At 36.7% G+C, this 16,748-nt stretch overlaps 1 protein-coding gene across 1 annotated transcript; it reads right to left on the bottom strand.

The window, feature by feature from the left end:
• On the bottom strand, positions 1,545 to 11,569 carry LOC109707575 (protein ROOT HAIR DEFECTIVE 3-like). Its single transcript, XM_020228956.1, has 16 exons — positions 11,125 to 11,569; positions 9,878 to 9,944; positions 9,525 to 9,621; positions 8,535 to 8,605; positions 8,386 to 8,449; positions 8,050 to 8,115; positions 7,921 to 7,968; positions 7,794 to 7,856; positions 7,642 to 7,695; positions 6,362 to 6,508; positions 6,193 to 6,261; positions 6,014 to 6,102; positions 4,149 to 4,227; positions 3,359 to 3,524; positions 2,794 to 2,891; positions 1,545 to 2,206 (listed from the first exon to the last, which is right to left on the bottom strand). The coding sequence occupies exons 1-16, from the start codon at positions 11,510 to 11,512 to the stop codon at positions 1,922 to 1,924; spliced, it is 1,851 nt and encodes a 616-aa protein (XP_020084545.1). The 5' UTR covers positions 11,513 to 11,569; the 3' UTR covers positions 1,545 to 1,921.

Raw genomic sequence — 16,748 nt, 5'->3', positions numbered from 1 at the left:
CATGCATGAAAATAACCCTGATTGCTCTACTATATAGAGTGAAATTTATGTTACACATAGCACATGCATTTTAATTGTTCTAAAATTCTCATAAATCCTATCTAGAATGGATTTGCATTCAAAAAGACTTTACGACGAGTATGTAATGCATAGGGGCCATTTTGCCCCGTTTTCATGAAGTCAAACCCACCGTAGGTACCGAAACCCTTCGTAAGGTCCGACGAAGGTGTCCACTAGCCTCCTAGCACCCTAAAGATGTTGGAACAAGGGTGAAACGAACCTTACGATTAACCCTAAACTCAAATATTAACTATCTCAAGCTAAGGTGGAGAAAAACTCACCCCGGTAAAGAAATCCTCAAATAAAGCTCAAATGGATGCCAAATCCCATCCAAAGCAACCTAATCCAAAATTCTAATCTCATTAGATTAGCCTTAAAAGCCACCAAACAAAAAGCCCCAAAATAAACCCTAAAATTCAAATCTAGGGTTTCATCTCTCAAAATCCACCAAAAATAGGTCTAAAGGGGAGAAACAACCAACTAACCTTCTTGGTAGCTCCAAACCAAGCTCAAAATGCTCTAGGGTTAAAGATTGATCCTCTATCAAGCTCCAAGCCCAAGCTCCAAGCCTCCAATGGTGAGCAAAGGGAGAGGAAGATGCTCCAAAGTCTCAAAATCTAGCTCTCCTCCAACTTCTTCTTCTTCTTCTCCTTCTTCTCCTTCTCTTTCTCTCTCTAGAGTGAGTGTGAGAGAGAGAAATGAGGGTGAGAGGGAGAGGAAAGGCTCTACAAGTCTTCAAATGTAACAAAATCCATCTAGGTCTCTCAAAAATGAAACCAGTGCACTGCCCGGTCTGGGCAGTTTTCGTGCTGAGGGACCGATCTCCCCGACACTGGGACCGGTCTCTCGGCCTGCCCCGCAAAACCAACGCTCGGGAACCGGTCTCTCCCCGCCAGGGACCGGTCTCTCGGACCTTTCCGCAAAACACGCATTCGGGAACCGGTCTCTCACAGCCAGGGACCGGTTGCCTCAAGCTGGCCGCGACACTGTTCCGATGGAACCGGTCTCTCCTAGCCAGGAACCGGTCCCCGAGAGTGAAAACTCTAGGACTTAGCCAAAATTCCAGAAATCGAACTTTTAGGCCGGAATACCATCTACGACCTTCCACCAAGTGTGGAAAAGTTCAGAATCCATATCAAACATTCGAACATCGCAATTTGCACAGGTCCAGTATGTTACAGCATGTTTGCTGAAACTTCAACAGTCAAAGTGGTATGTCTACCACAATCTCAGTACACCAAAAGTTTTAAAAAGAGTGCGAATGTGCTTTAATGCGTAAATAATCTGATTTGATGTGGGTTCGTGTTCGCCGTTGTTCGTGTTCGCCGTTACTGGTGCACTCCTTGCCAAATCAACAAACCTACAAAATTATTCGCTTCTTCTGAAGATCAGAATGGCCTGATATTTGAGGTTTATACGGTCAACCGGTATTCCACTGCACGGATAAAACGCTACAAATAAGATCAAGAACCTATTGCCCAAACTACAAGTAATAGCAGGATAACCGTACGTACCCGCATTGCACAGAGGTATTTATTTGTTACAGCAAATCAGGACAGCTGATCGCATACATTCTACAGCAATTGAATAAGGTACTCTTTAGTTACAGCAAACCAGGGCAGTTGATGCTTGACGCATCCATCCTACACCTCAACTGCATACAGTATTTATTTGTTGCAGCAAGCCAGGATAGTTGATAAGTAAAAACAACGTACGACACAAACATCAGAGCAAATCTCAAATAGTTCAGAAATAGCAACAACACACGACACAAACATCAGAGCAAATTTCGACAGCCGACACCAAACCAGTCTTATCTGTTTTTCAGAGGATTTATCAAACCTCTTCGATCATTGGGACCTTAGAAGAATAGCTTGACAACGTGCCAAACCGGTGAGAAGCTCAAAATCCCATCAAGCACGGGATCAATTCGCGGTCCTTGTGGGACCTGCCCTCTTCGTGCGTTTTCTTCAGCTTGGCGCTGTGCCAACTCTCGCATTTGGTTGATGCGCTCAATTTCGCGCTCTGCATCCTCCTTTGTACGCTTGGCTTCCTCCCTCAAACGTTCTGCTTCTTCCCTCGCTCGTTCCGCTTCACGATCGGCTTCAATCCTTTGGCGCTCCAGTTCCTCCCTCATGCGTTGCTCCTATATGAAAAGGCAGAGAGAGACGGAAAACTGTAAGAAGATGAAAACTGTACATTATTGAAGGAATTCACCACTACTGAAAAAACACAAGGATGAGAAACTTTAGAAGGATCCATTGTGTATGAAAAAGTAAATGAAATGTGTTTTCTGCTTGTATCCACCCTGTAAAGCTCTAATGATTTTGGATGGTCGCACGAAAGTATAAAATTCGGATCTAGTCAGAGCAGCAGCTACCAGTTTTCTCGGCCTCGAGCATGCCTTCTCCCTTTTCATTTTATTAGTTTCTTTTCTTCATTATATTTATAAATAGACATATACTCATTGGAGGAGCCATCCTCCATTATATAGGAGAGGCCTACACTTATCTCCTCGTCCTTTTCCACTGTTGAGTCAAAACAACCAAGCAACATCATCACCAAGAGAAACTCCAAAATTTATGAGGGAGAATTTTGCGATGGAAATCACATTTCTGTACTTTGTCCCCATTGTGCTCATTTAGGCTTTTTATTATCACAAGCTTTGTTATAAAGCATAGCGTCATTGAATATAGAATGCCACAGAAGAGAAAAGCGATGGCAGAAAAAGACCTTAATGCTTTCTGCCTTGATTTGAGCAAATGATGTCAGCTCATTCCTCAGCTCCTTGCAGTTCTCATCACACAGAACTTGGTATCTTGAGCTCAACTCTAAAAGGAATATGGTCCATTTGTGAGATATTGAGAATAATTGAATTGTTGAACTTCTGAACTAAAAATAATCGAGTTACAGTTGCAGCTAAAATATACAAAGAGCAAAGTCAGCAAGTAAAGAGAGCTTTCTAGCAGTCAAACTAATTTAAGCAGCACAAATCAAGAATATGATAAACATAACTGGAATATTGGAAATTTTTAAGCTTCTAGCAGGATGAGTAAGCATTAAGCAAGGGGAAAGATGCCAACGAGAATTCAGGTTTTGAATTCCCATGAATATGAAAAGCAGTCAAATTTGTAGCTTTTTAGCTACAGATGGAGTAAAATACCAAACTACAAAATAAGATGTTATTTTCAAGTTCTAGAGAAGCCTCTTGTAGCTAGAGATACATAAAGTAATTGACTACAAGATGGGCTGGAAGCAAATTAACTAGATTTTGTAACATTAAAAGAAACAAACTTACCTTTGCATGACTCAGTGAACTCCTTCAAGCAAGCCTGGACTGAAGCATCAACTGCAGTGGCGGGATCATCAGCATTTCTCAATTGAGCAGCAATTTTATCTTTACTTTCACATGCTGTTGTTGTGCGAAGACGATTGAACATATCCTTGCAAAAAGGCTCCAGAAGCTGCATATATCCAAGAAAGAGAATGAAAAAACTTGACCATTGTTACAAATTTATGATCATCAGAGCGAAAAAAAAGGGTTGCAGTTTCATGTCTTATGTTGCCTCGAATGCTATGTATAATTGATTAAACAGACGAAAGAGAGTAGTTCACAATTTTAAGAATATATTAAGTCATCAAAGTGTCATGTCAGTTCGAATAGGCAGTTGATCATTATGACATTACCTAAAACAAGAGAGATCATCACATCAATCCCAATTTGGTTTATACCTACTAGCTAATATTTAATTATCCTACTTGCTAAAATCGATGAAAACTACAAATTGCAAAACTTGAGAGTATTCATTAGAAAACAAATTGTATGCAGCGGCCGTCATGGAAGGGAACAGTATTGTTCAGAAAAGCAAATTGCCTGTAGTAGTCATCATGGAAGAGAATTTCAAAATTACATTTTTTCTAAATATCAGTCCTCTGTACAAAAATTTCAAAATACAGTTATGAATTCAAGTATTGTTAAAAACTTAATATTTTAAGGATATTAAATACTTGTCAAAAACATAATTAGAAGTCATTGATCATCACAATTATTACAGTTTAACTTAATAACTAAGCAAAAGGTATCTCACATGAAGTGTTCCATTCTCCAACTCATGGCGTTTAGTAGCTCGCACATTTGCATCATACATGTCAGTCTCTGCATCGTATCTAAGGAATAGACAAATAATCATGTAAGCAACAGCAGGAGATAGCATATATAGAATTCTACTAGATATAATTCCAAAAGTAATTATGAGATATACTTTTATTTAAATGCAGAGGACTGGATAAGAGTCAAATATATGAGAAGAAATAGGATATTCATTAGTGGACTCATCAGAAGAGTTGATGTCATCTATTGAATATTTCTAATTCCGAATTTTGATAGTCTATATATATTATATATATNCTCATTATTGAATATAGATGCCTAGATGATTTTAATTTTTCCAGATCAAATGGTAAGGAACCCAATTACAGGAAGGGCTATTTAGGAGACCTAAATCCACATAGATGTGAAGCATAGACAAGCTCTAACCATGACAAAACCTGACATCGTTGAAACTAAAGACATGAACATAGATATTATATTTTCTCATTATGAACTAAAGATGCAGGTGCTTTTTCAAAAAATCCCAAGACAACCTTCTGTTTCTGTTTCACACCAAATCACCATTTATAGAAGTATTAGACGGACACGGTAACTCTCACTTTTTGTCCTCAGCACCTACTTCCAGGAATTGATCACTTTAATGGTATTTGATAGTTATACGAGTACCCAAAGTACAAGAAGATTGATGTTTGCTGTTCTAGCAATCCTTGTTAGTCCTGATATCAATAAGCAAAAGGGTAATTACTAATTAATAATAAAGTTTCTTTGTTGTTGATTCCTAAGCGTGGCCAAATTAAAAAGAAAGTCCTTATATGAGAAAGTTACCCAGTGATTTTTCAGTTATATTGCAAGCCCCTGCTGCTGGGATAAAGGCGATCCCTTTTTCTTTCATTCATTCATTCTTTCTTTTTCTATTCATTCATCTTTCTTTAGGTGGTAGTGGAGGGGCTTGAATTAAATATTTTTCTATCATGTATGGTAAGTTGAATTAAATCCTCTTTCCTTTCATGATTGCTGAAGAAGCCTTAATAGTGATTCCATTAGAATTCCTTAACTGCTTGCTAGTGCAGCTAGAAGCTGTTCCCATTTAGAGTTCTGCTTTTAGGGCACAAAATCTCACATCAGCTTCCTACCACAGCAGTAACTCCAGGCCTTCTGTTTGCCACAACATCTGGCTTCTATTTTACAACTAATGCAACTTTTATACACCCTCAGCTGACCATGAACTTGGAGCCCTTCATTTGCAAGTGTAACCAGATGATTGCCAAGAGAAGCGCATATATTAAGGTCAATTCAGCAGTGACGACTGATTAGATATTCTTTTAGAAACTGAAGACAAAATGGTAAAATGGTCTTGCCAAGTTGACATAGAGCGCTTCAATTCTAGGTCAAACAACTTGATCATATATTTATATTGGTCAGAAATATTTGTTACTCAAGCAGAAAGAACAAAAAAAAACTTGCACTATCATTTATATGATAGAAATATCACTTATTCACTTCAAAGACTGTCAGATCCTCATTGATTTTCAAATAGATGAGAAGAAATCCGCTTTTATCTGAGTTTGTTTGTTCATAATAAGAGAGTAGGTAGATATTTTCTTTTATTTTTCTCACGTTTTTTAGGCTTTGCCTAGTTATTTCTGCATGTGTTCATGCAAGAGAATGAATGGATAATATAAAACTTGTGTGTAAAAAACTTCACTTTACCAAGTATCAACATACTTTTCGGACAAGAATTGTGCATGTAGCAGAGAATGTAAAGAAACACAATTAAGAGCAATAGCTACTGTGTTCATATGCATTTTATCTGATCCCGTTTATAGGGACAGCATGTCTTACCTTGTCAACACGAACTCTAGAAGTCCCTCCAGCTTTGTGCTGAATTCCTTTGGAGAATATTGTGCTCCACTCTTCATAGACATATAATCCTACCGTACAGCAGAAGGCAAAACAGGAAAAGGCGTCATGAGAGATACAAAGGAAACATGGCAAGAACCATATAAAAGAATAGGGAGTACCTCATGTAATGCCAAAGCATCAAGATTTTCCCTCACAATTTTTTCACAGAAGCAGGTAGACACTAGGATCTAGATATAAAATGCCATCAAATTGTGTGCTGGTTAATTCGCATGAAAAATAATTGGTAAGATTGAAGTGACCTCTAAAACCAAATAATCAGAAGAATACCCTGTGAGCTGGCAGATCAAGTTCCTTGTTTTGTCGAATGGTTTCCCATATCCCTTTTGCACTGAACGCAAATCCTGATGCAGCGACCTTGTCCTGTCGGAGCCCCGCAATACCTCCCTTGGAAAACCAGTTCCTCAAGTTTGTCACCTGGAGAATAATCAAATGTAAAATTAATCCACAAAGCCACTAAAGGCAAGTTAATTAAAATGTTAAATAGGAATAACGTGAAATTTGAGGAGGGCATAAGGAACCAAAGTTAAGACAAATATATTATTAAAATGTTATTTTGATAAATATCTACTAAACATAATGATCCAGCGCAGCAAGGGTTGTTTTATAAATGCGATGTAAGAATTAAAGAACACTGAAATATTAAAAGACGACTTTTTTATGTTGAATATTATCAGACACAAGATTAATTTTGTTAGAGAAAACAAATTTTAAATTTCTGCTCTAGCTATTGTTAAGATTATAAACTTCCAGGCCCATGAATGTAAATCCTTCTATACACTGAAAAGCCAGCCAATAAAAAATCTTATATACAGGAAGATCCTTTTGAAGAAGTAATATAATTTTTCTTTTCATGTGTTTTTTCTTGAAAATTGCTCAACATATTGATAACATGCTTCTGGACACTGAATGATATCATAAGTAAAAGATGTAAATGGTTCGCACATGACGAAAATTTTAACCTACCAGTTTTGATTCTCTACAACTGATACCATGGGGGGAAATTTTTGATCAAACCAATAATTTCAATTTTGGAACTTTTTTTTTTTTTTTTTTTTGAGAGATAGGTAGCACGCTACCCGCTTCGTTTATTTTATTTAGAAATAAACTTAGCTGGAAATATGAATCAACTAGGATTCGAACTTGGGTCTCGGGTACCAACCACCAAGCCCTTTGCCACTTGTTAGTCATTTGTTCTTGTTGAATGTAACTATTAAGAACACCGTCCTCTAATCGCTTAAGCTTTTGGAGAATAATAGTTATTTCATATTCTTTAACACAGTATTAAAATAAGAGATTTTGAGTTCGAGTCCTGCTACGCTCCTAGCATTATTTAATTTCCTCTCATTTAATTGTTTCGCATCTTGGGCCTTTCGAAAAGTTTCTAGCCTAGACGTAAAGATAAATGTTGAAAATAAACATTGAAAAACCGTTTTCTGATAGCTTAAGCTTTTGAAGAATAATAGTTGTTTCATATTCTTTAACGGTTCTAATCAAAGTCTGAACTTCTGCATCCTTTCTGATACTTCGAAACTTAAAATACTACATACCTGTTCTTTGAAATTTTGTACTAGAAGTTTGTCGGGTAAAGCAAATACCATCACCTTCACAAAATAAAAGTGATGATGAGAAATATACATACAAGAAAGAAGATGTTGGAAATAAGAAGCTCTCTAGAGCTAGACCTGGCATGTTGGCTTACCTCAATGTAGTCACTGAACAGTTTATTTTCTTTACCAGGTTGTTTGTTCACCGACTCCCATAGCTGCAGCATAGAGAGAAAATTACACGTTGCAGTATGCTAAAAAGGTATAAGTAAGAATATGTACCTCTTCCATCTGTGTGACCAAGTCGTTCTGTAAATTTTCCATTGGAGTCTGCCAGGGGAAAACAGGAAAAATAAGCACCGGATGATAATCAGATGGAAATAAACTAAGATTCAGATATGATTCACAAACCTCATAATCATAGCCACGTACAATGACTAATACTCTAGTTTTACCGGGCTCCAGCTTTGCTCTTTCCTGCCATAAAGGTGAATTTAAGAAATTTCAAAATAAGAAAAGAGCTTCTTTTTCATTTGGGTGTAATATATACACATACATTCAGAGAGAGAGAGAGAGAGAGAGAGAGATGTTTGTCGTGCTTTAGAAGCACAGTGGCCTGGGTGCTTCCACATCAAATAGTGCATTGGGATTGACAATAATACTGTTAGGAATACCCTACAGTATTGGAAGGCTTTCTATATTGAAAAATTAAGTGCTAGAATATTTGAAATTGCAAGTAAGACATACCTGAAATATTGTCTTGAAAAGTGGAATGCTACCACCATGTTGTCGGCCAATATCTCGTAGCCACCTAAAGTAATAGATTAGATTTCAAAATTATGTGCATCTTATTAAAAGAAGATTCTTTACATATCAGAACAAGATCACGGACTAACATGTTCACCATCATAAGATCCGAGATAGTTAACGAAAAGAGAGCAGCTTGCTTTTCAAACGATGTGTCATCCTATTACAGAGAGAAAAGATTAGTCATCAGTTGAAATAACGCTTAGTTTGGGATTGAGGTGTCTAAAAGCACCCACTTTCATGCTTTGGAAGGCCTAGAAAATTTGATTTCATGCTTTGGAAGGCCTAGAAAATTTGAAGGCACTTTCAATCCTCCCTACTTTAATTCTATAAAATAGTGGTGGGAACTGCCACCAGAAAAGCAAGCAGCTACTTGCTTCTCCATTGGCAATATTTTGGTCTTCAAAAGTATGAAAGAGGATGCTTACAGACACCGCAAACATAAACAAGGCCTAAGCCTAGTAAACAATATTTGAAAGATAAAAATATATAGAATCACATCCTATAAGAGCTTAGTTTCTATATGACACAGCCAACTACGGTAGCACACTAAACATGTTGGGTTGGATTAAAATAAGTAGAATGAACATGCCCACTACATAGGAACCACGAATCACACTAATTCTCAGGCCTAGGAAGTCATCCCACAAAACATAGGGTAGGATAGAAGGATGAGAATAAGAATTTTGACTTCATATCTATATGTGCTTGTAACAAATGGAATTTATTACCTGCTATGTAGGAAGTCTACTGGGAAATGCAAGAAAAAAGGAAAATGCACTGCCTGAGAACCAAAACAGCCAGTATTTTTTTGATTAATTTTTGAAGCTTGTTCATTGCCAAATAAGGCATTTATGCAAGAACCATGAGCATGCATAAATGCTTTCTATCAAATTATAAGTAGTTGACTAGTAGTTAAGTTACTTTTCTTCTATTCATGCCAGTTCACTGCATGCTGGAAAAAAAAAAAAAAAAAAAAAGATCATGGAAAGAAATGCTGCCGAAGGGAAACAAAAAAGCAGCTTATTTTACACCAACCACGGAAGAGATTCACAAAGGGCTTGCAAAGGAAGAAATACCTCCCCTCTTTCTCTTCCATCAAACCCCTCTACATCCATAACCAACATGGATGGTTTTGCGCACCTTGAGAGCCACATTCCTTTGGTAGTTTGTCCCCTGGAAAATCAAAAAATACATCCTTTATGCTTCTTGAAGTGGGATTCAAGTAATAATTCAAAGCAAGGTTAACATGAGATGGCTAATAATCTTTTATAACTTTCTGAGTGTTAAGTCCATTACGGAGACTTTTTGTGGCCCGGCTAACAACAGTAAAGTTGCAATAAAGGCCTAGTGCCAAAACAATGCATACGATGATACAAACTGAAATTTGAAAGTTTGACTCAATTTAAGTAACAGCTGGTAAGCGCATTACCTCCCTTTGGCAGCATCCATCACCTGAAAGTTGGTCCCGAAAAGGCGGTTCAGCAAATAGCTTTTCCCTGCAGAAGGAAACAGAGAAGCAAGGATCAAAAACATGATCAAACACCATCAAAACACGCGCGCACACACACAATTTATGGTTGTATCAGGGTCATGGTTGAATGAAAAGGGGTAAGAAGAAAACGAATAGCAAGCCTAGCTCAGGTGAGATAGATTTCAGAAATCAAAATAGACAAAAATACGCTTGCCGGTAATCAGATTGCGATGCTAAAATTGAAACATTTTGCTTAATTAATAATTTAATATATCCACATTTCAGGCTTCGCATACAAATAGGCCTTGTGAAAGGATTCCCCAGGACACGAAAAGGGCTGGGGCAAAGGGGAAATTTTGAGCGACGATAGATTATTTCCTTAGGCAGGGACTCAGCACACAACAATAAAAGCATGAATCCACTTTCCTTTCCAGATTATGAACAATATCAATACGGGCAAACAATAATTAATACTGTGTGTAATGAACATACCAAAAGAAGAAACTTACGCTCCCTTTGGAATCAAATCCGAATGTAATTCCATGGGATTCATCAGTCGAGAAGATATAAGAAAGCAGTGTACTACTAGTAAACAAATGAAAGATCATCACACGCTACACTACATAATCAAGGAAGAGAATAACTTGAAAATAATAATACTAAAATAAGAAGAAGAAGCAGAAGAAGAAGCAGAAGAAGAAGAAGAAGAAGAATTGAAGTAGCCCCTCTAATTTCATCTTCCGTCGATAACGAACAAGTCGCCGCGCATGTGGAATGAAACGGTGCGACGAGGAGGAAGCGTGGCGGGTTAACGGTCACGTGATCCATGACCCGCCACCGCGACCGGGCCGGGTCGGGCTCTAGGGCCGGCGACTCGCGGCGGGGACACTATTTGTGTACAGGGCGACGCGAACGGAGAGCGGCATGAGGTTTATGCATGTAAATACGGCCCTTCTTCAAGGGTAAAGAAGTAAATTAAAAAAATAGACAAAGTTTTTATACTCCGGACTCTGGAGGGTACGTACGTACATAAGCGCGATTTATTAAAGATACACACTGGCAAATTAATACTACTCTCTCCTTTTCTTTTTTTCCTTTTTTTTTTTAAAAAAAAAGCGCCAAAAAAGAAAAAAAAAAGAAAAAGAGAGAGAGAGAGAGAGAAGAGAAAAAGAGAAGAGAAGAACAGAGCAGAGATAATTACGTACCACTGCTCTGGGCGCCGATGATGGATACGACGGCGTAGTCGGCGCTGGCGGGGGCGATCTCCTTGGCGGAGAGGATGAAGTCGTCGACGTCGTGCTGGAAGAAGGTGCCGTCCCCGCCGATCATCTGCATGGGCCCCGCCACGCACATCGGCTCCGGCTCCTGCTCCTGCTCCTGCTGCTGCTGCTGCTGCTGTGCATGAGCGGACACGGCCAGCTGCTGCATTAGATTGCTCAGCAAGCTGCTCACGTCCACCTGCCCGGCAGCGGTGCCAGCCAATCCTTGCAAGCCGGCTAGCAGAGCTTGCGCGTCCATGTTGGGATTAGTTATGTTAGGAGTTATAGCCGCAATCCCGGAAGATTTCTGAGCGTTGCTTGGGTTATGTTCCATATGCAACAAGTGATATATAGATACTAATGTATCAAGTCCAAGTTATTACGAAATGCTTCGTCTTTGGTGTCTCCTTGATAATTAGAGCCCCCTTGAGAAGGCTAACTATATATAGGCGTGGGTGGGGAAGAAGTCTTTTTCCTCTTAATTTGTTTTCCCCATCAATAATAATATGCTGATCGTACGTGAACCAACTGACGCGGAAATGCAATTTCATTATTTTACTCATATATTATGCATGTGCCTGGCCTATTCTCTATTATGTATTCTCTCTATTTTCTATGTACAAGCCTCTTGTCGTCTATCACGTGCATACACGGCTAAAAATTTGATAATTAATATTCAAAATTTAGTGAACCGAATAAAAGAGTACTGCTGCCTACTCCTATAATACTACTTAAACAGAACATTAATACATTGGCATAATATGGTGCCATTTTGTCATCGAGGGAGAAAGATATACTTAAATTTTTTTAAAGAAATTTAATTAGTTGAAAAGGTAAAGTTATTTGAATTTGAAATTTCGGATACCAATTATCGACCGCTTTAATACTTGCACCGCAGACGGTCCATGATGTTTAAAAATTTAATTAGTCTGTATATATATATATATATATATAGATTGTAGTCTATGCTATTAGATTCTCTTCTTTTCTATATTTGTCATTTTCTCCTTTTATTTTATTTTTTGGACGAGGACCCGTTAATTAATCCGAAGTCAATCTCTCTCTCTCTCTCTCTATCTATATATATATATATATATATATATATATATATATATATATATTCATATAATTGAGCTCCTATGCTTTTAAAAGTACCAAGACATTGGTGCTTGTAAGTTTTTAGCTTTTAGATTAAAAAATATATGATTAGGATGATGTGGACCCCCTAGGGTTGAATGGGTGGTTGGTTCAATAGTATAATCTAACGGGTGTAAATGATCAACAGTGCTGATCTAACGGTTAGAAACCTACAAGTACAAAGTGATTGGTGCTTTTACAAGCACCATAGCCGGACTCTCTCTCTCTCTCTCTATATATATATATATATATATATGCTGTCCGAAACGGACAAAGTATTTTATTAATCGTTACAGATATTTAGTAATTCTAGGAGCAAGTCTAAGGTTCACATTCATAGATGTGCACATGCAACAACTCTCTCATAAAAAATGCTCGTGATTGTTACCTCACGTGGCTGGCTTTAATGGTAATACCACCTCCTTGGATTATAATTAAACTACTGCAGAGTCGATAGATCAGTAATTAATTAGGAGGGATTTTTGCAGTGGAGTCTAAGAGGCTAAGAGCAAGATACATGCATCCAATTAAATTAGTCGCGTATATATCTATCTTTGCAGCAGGGTGGATGTATATGTAAATAATCAATATTATCTGGAAGCATCAGCTGGGTGCATGTAGGATTTTTTTTTTTTTTTTTTTTTTTAAAAACGATCGTGTGGAGGAAGATATAACTTGTTGATTTCAGTATATATATGTTTTTCCTTCATCTTTTTTGTTTGGAATTTTCTTAGTTATTTCATTTTTCAACCATTATTGTAGCCAATGTACTCACTAAACTTGCAATTAAGTTCTTAATTCAACAATAAACCCCCAAAAAAAACAAAGAATTCAAACTCTTTAGTCTTTGCCAAACAAAGTCATCAGAAGGTTACGTTCCTAATCCGGACTAATTCAAGTGTAAGAAGATAAAATATATCACACAAAAACTCCTACGAAATTGATTAATTGACATTTTGCACTTATTTTAGACCATACCACATATGTTCATATTTGAGTGCACCGTAGATGACTACGATCAGAGAGTTGAATAGTACCTTACAAAGAATTAAATACTTAACTTTTTTTTTTGAGAGATTACTCGACATAATATCTACCCTTCATATTTTGCTATTATGATCACACATTCATGCTTAACATACATACTTAGGTATTAAATTAGACCACAACAAAATAAGTCGATAATGCTCCAATTAATATCTAACAAAATCTAATAAATGGAAAATCAGTGAGAGCTCGAATTAAAAAAGAAGTTGCGTGTGAATGTGAACCCTGACCCTTCAATTATGGATGTGTGAAATGATTAACGAAAGTCTTCGACTGTTTCTGACAGCCTAGCGATTTGGATCGACATTGCATTAAAGAACTCAAATTTCCTTGCCTATAAATTAAAGGAAAAAAAGAAAAAAAGAAAAAAAACACAAAGGTTGTTTGTGGCTGTAGCTGACTTATTTGGACAAAGACTTGGAAGAACTATCATTCGTTCATTAATTCTAATTTTATATATATATATATATATATATTTTATTTTGTTCTTCATCCAGATGCATGCATGAAGTACTCGTCTACCCGTTTAATTAATCCAAAGCCTATCCTACTAGGCTGTCCGAAACAGACGAATTAGTTATTTTATTGGTCATCCCAGAAATCTAATAATTCTAGGAGCAAGCTAGGTTTGCATTCACATCAGCACGACAATTCACTTATCAATTAAATACGATTGTTACATAGGTGGCGGAAGTTCCATCCGCGTGCGTGCCTTCTTGGATTAATCTTAAGTTAGTGTACAGTTAAACTTTTTAGGTTGCCATGCAAAATTAGTTATTTACATATGTAAGTGCTAGCTTATAATTTTAATTTAACATATTTTGTTGGAGAAAAACCGCAACGAAATTCGATTGTGACTAAATCTAACTAATTTAGTGATAAAATTAATAACATTCACTTACCGATAATCGCTAAATCCCAAAAAAATAAAATTGTGGAAGTAGAATGCCAAATTAATTTGATCCAGAAGCGTGCGAAGCACTGTCCTAAGACATATTTTTGTCCTTCATGCGGGATTAACCGGAAACACCGCCCCAAGATACGACCGGAACTCCTCCTCCTACAAACACGAGCGCGGAAGAGATTGACGAAGCTTCTTTCAACACCCAGCGATAAAAGTATTAAACAAATAAAAATAATTAAATTATGAAAGGGATCTCTAGTAGAATTTTTTCTTCACACTGTCCTGCGTATGAAAAAATATATATGTCTCCTTACACTGTAGACGTGTGTATATATATATATATATATATATATATATATATATATATATATATATATAAAGGAAAGAAGTTGAACATTGGGAATCCCAACGTTCATATTCCTTTAATTAGCTTTTATCAAAAAGCACAACGTCGCCAGAGATTAGTATACATAAAGGAAAGAAGTTGAACGTTGAGAATCCCAACGTTCATATTCCTTTTAATTAGCTTTTATCAAAAAGCACAACGTCGCCAGAGATTAGTATACATAAAGGAAAGAAGTTGAACGTTGAGAATCCCAACGTTCATATTCCTTGTAATTAGCTTTTATCAAAAAGCACAACGTCGCCAGAGATTAGTATACATAAAGGAAAGAAGTTGAATGTTGGGAATCCCAAGGTTCATATTCCTTTAATTAGCTTTTATCAAAAAGCACAACGTCCGCCAGAGATTAGTATACATAAAGGAAAGAAGTTGAACGTTGGGAATCCCAAGGTTCATATTCCTTTAATTAGCTTTTATCAAAAAGCACAACGTCCGCCAGAGATTAATCGCGCACAGAGCGCGGACGGCGCGAAACATCCGCGCAAGTTGCAGACTAAAGGAGAAATAAAATTAAGATTAAAATATAGGTAAAATATAGTATTTTGAATTTTCATCAACATATTTATCCTCATGTTACCTTCAAGAAAAAAAAAAAACTTATCAATTCTAAATTCTTAAGAAAATAAGTCCTAATCTAAAATATAGATGTAGAAAATTTATCCAACTATTAATTAATTACCATATTGCCAAGTTAATGTGCTATTTTATACTGTACTAATTATTCACTTATGTGCGCAATTCATTATTATGATAATAGCTCCTGATTAATTATGAAGCATTTTGCAAACCACTAGCTTGCAGTTGTCTAAATTAAATTTCAATTGAATAGAAACTGCTTCCACTCTATACATTCAACATCTATATTTTACTTTGTATCCATCCGCATGCATACGTAACACGCCTATGCATTAAATTACACCACGCCTAAATGAATGATAATGCTCCAACTAATCTTAACAAACTAAAAGTGCGAATAAATTAAGAAGTCGCATGCGAATCGTGTGAACGCTGATCCTTGAATTATGAACATGTAAAAGGATTAACTCGAAGACTTCGACCGTTTCTGATCACAGCCTAGCTAGCAATGTGGCTGCAGTTGACTTATTAATTGGCCAAAGCTAGACTACTTGGAAGTGCTGTCATTCGTTTATTAATTCCTACTGTACAGTTTCGTTGACAGTTCAGAAACATGCCTGGACTCTCTCTTCTTTGTCTGTTTGTTTGTTTGTTTTTTTTTTCCTTAAATTTTTGGACGAGAGATATACCCGTTAACTAATCCATGCATAGTCAATCCTTCTAGGCGGTCCGAAAACAGACAGTATTTTACTAAATAGTTGTTGGAGCAAACTATAGGTTCGCATTCACATACATACATTTATGCAATACAACTCACTCATCAAATATATGAGTGATTAATTGTTACCTAGTCGATCGGCTGGATTCCAAGTTCCATTTTCGAGCGTACGTATGTTTAAATTATGAGTCGCTAACCTTTTCTTCGATTATAAATTAGTAGAGAGTTAGCATTTCATAAAATTGTATGGGTATGTATACTGTGCAAATTAAATTAGTTATTTACGTACACATGTAAGATCTCTATAATTTTAATTTAGCATAGTTACACGTATATTACCTTTAAACAAAAGTAAACATGTTAATTCTCGTTGCTTTAGTAGAAAATAAGTCTTCATCTAAAACATATAGAAAATTTATTCAACCATTCAACCATTAATTACTTACTGTTATAAAATTGTAAGAAGCTTTGTTAATTTGTGTATATGCTTATTCTCACAAAATGGACAGAATTAACCTCCAAATAGAAAAATAGAACAGATAAAGAAGTTTAGCAATGTAACGAGTCTTTAATTGCAAGAACAAGCCAAAACTGCAATCACATCATGTGATAATGTATAATAGCCTGTTGATCACTTCACTATAATTTTTTTCTAACTAGTGGAGCTACTGCTCTTGCTAAAAATATTGCCACAGGGCTGTCCCAAAAACGGAAAAAAAAAAATTCAAATACTTTAGTCTTTGCCAAACAATTAAAGTCACCTCGAAGACTACGTACGCGCTTAA

Source organism: Ananas comosus, linkage group 1, assembly GCF_001540865.1.
Source record: "Ananas comosus cultivar F153 linkage group 1, ASM154086v1, whole genome shotgun sequence".
NCBI lineage: Eukaryota > Viridiplantae > Streptophyta > Magnoliopsida > Poales > Bromeliaceae > Ananas > Ananas comosus.
This window is presented reverse-complemented; position numbering and strand designations above follow the sequence as displayed.

Excerpts from the sequence above, each read along its gene's own strand:
- LOC109707575 (XM_020228956.1), bottom strand. The coding sequence starts at position 11,512 with ATGGAACATAACCCAAGCAACGCTCAGAAATCTTCCGGGATTGCGGCT. Across the intron at positions 7,969-8,049 it reads TACGTGGCTATGATTATGAG|ACTCCAATGGAAAATTTACA; the intron begins GTTTGTGAATCA and ends TTCCCCTGGCAG. Across the intron at positions 2,207-2,793 it reads TCAAGGCAGAAAGCATTAAG|GAGCAACGCATGAGGGAGGA; the intron begins GTCTTTTTCTGC and ends CTTTTCATATAG.